The sequence below is a fragment of the Morone saxatilis genome, unplaced genomic scaffold (genome assembly GCF_004916995.1).
Source record: "Morone saxatilis isolate NCDOM2014 unplaced genomic scaffold, NCSU_SB_2.0 Contig14, whole genome shotgun sequence".
In the NCBI taxonomy this organism is placed as follows: Eukaryota; Metazoa; Chordata; class Actinopteri; family Moronidae; genus Morone; species Morone saxatilis.
Genome location: NW_023339696.1, coordinates 7,924,874 through 7,925,329, shown reverse-complemented (window position 1 = coordinate 7,925,329; position 456 = coordinate 7,924,874). Strand labels below are relative to the sequence as shown.

General features: G+C 39.0%; 1 protein-coding gene across 1 annotated transcript in view; it reads left to right on the top strand.

Annotated features, from left to right (window-relative positions):
* The window catches only part of ep300b (E1A binding protein p300 b), a gene marked incomplete in the record, with an annotated part of 30,932 nt that overhangs the window by 25,016 nt on the left and 5,460 nt on the right, over window positions 1-456 (top strand). The window contains 1 exon segment of the mRNA XM_035655022.1: window positions 410-454. Coding sequence (XP_035510915.1) covers window positions 410-454 — 45 coding nt within the window.

Genomic DNA, 456 nt, shown 5'->3' with positions numbered 1-456 from the left:
TTGTCTTACCATTGTTGAGCTAACATTTCATGTTAGTGACTGCTGAGTTTGCTAATTAACAAACTACAAGAGAACCATGACAGACCAGAACCAGAAAAGGGCAAAAAAGTGGGCGTTCCTCGTTTTTAAGTGACGGATGTTTGTCTATCTACTTTTTGACGTGACTGTGACTTAAAGATGACACAAATAAATCATTAATCAGTGTAGATGCTAACGTTGTAATTGTTGGTGTGGATGGCCCTTAAAGGTACCTACAGAAATTAGATAATGTGATTTCTGTAGCATCTGTTGTAATTTTATTTATCTTCCTGAGTGTATGTATTATTCTAAATATTATCTTAAGGCCTGTCTGTATAAGCAGGGCCTCAGTCAGAAACGTACAGCTGATCTTTTCCACTCTATTTCCAAGGTCTTCTTTGTCATCCGCCTTTCTGCTGGCCCCACCGGCAACTCGCT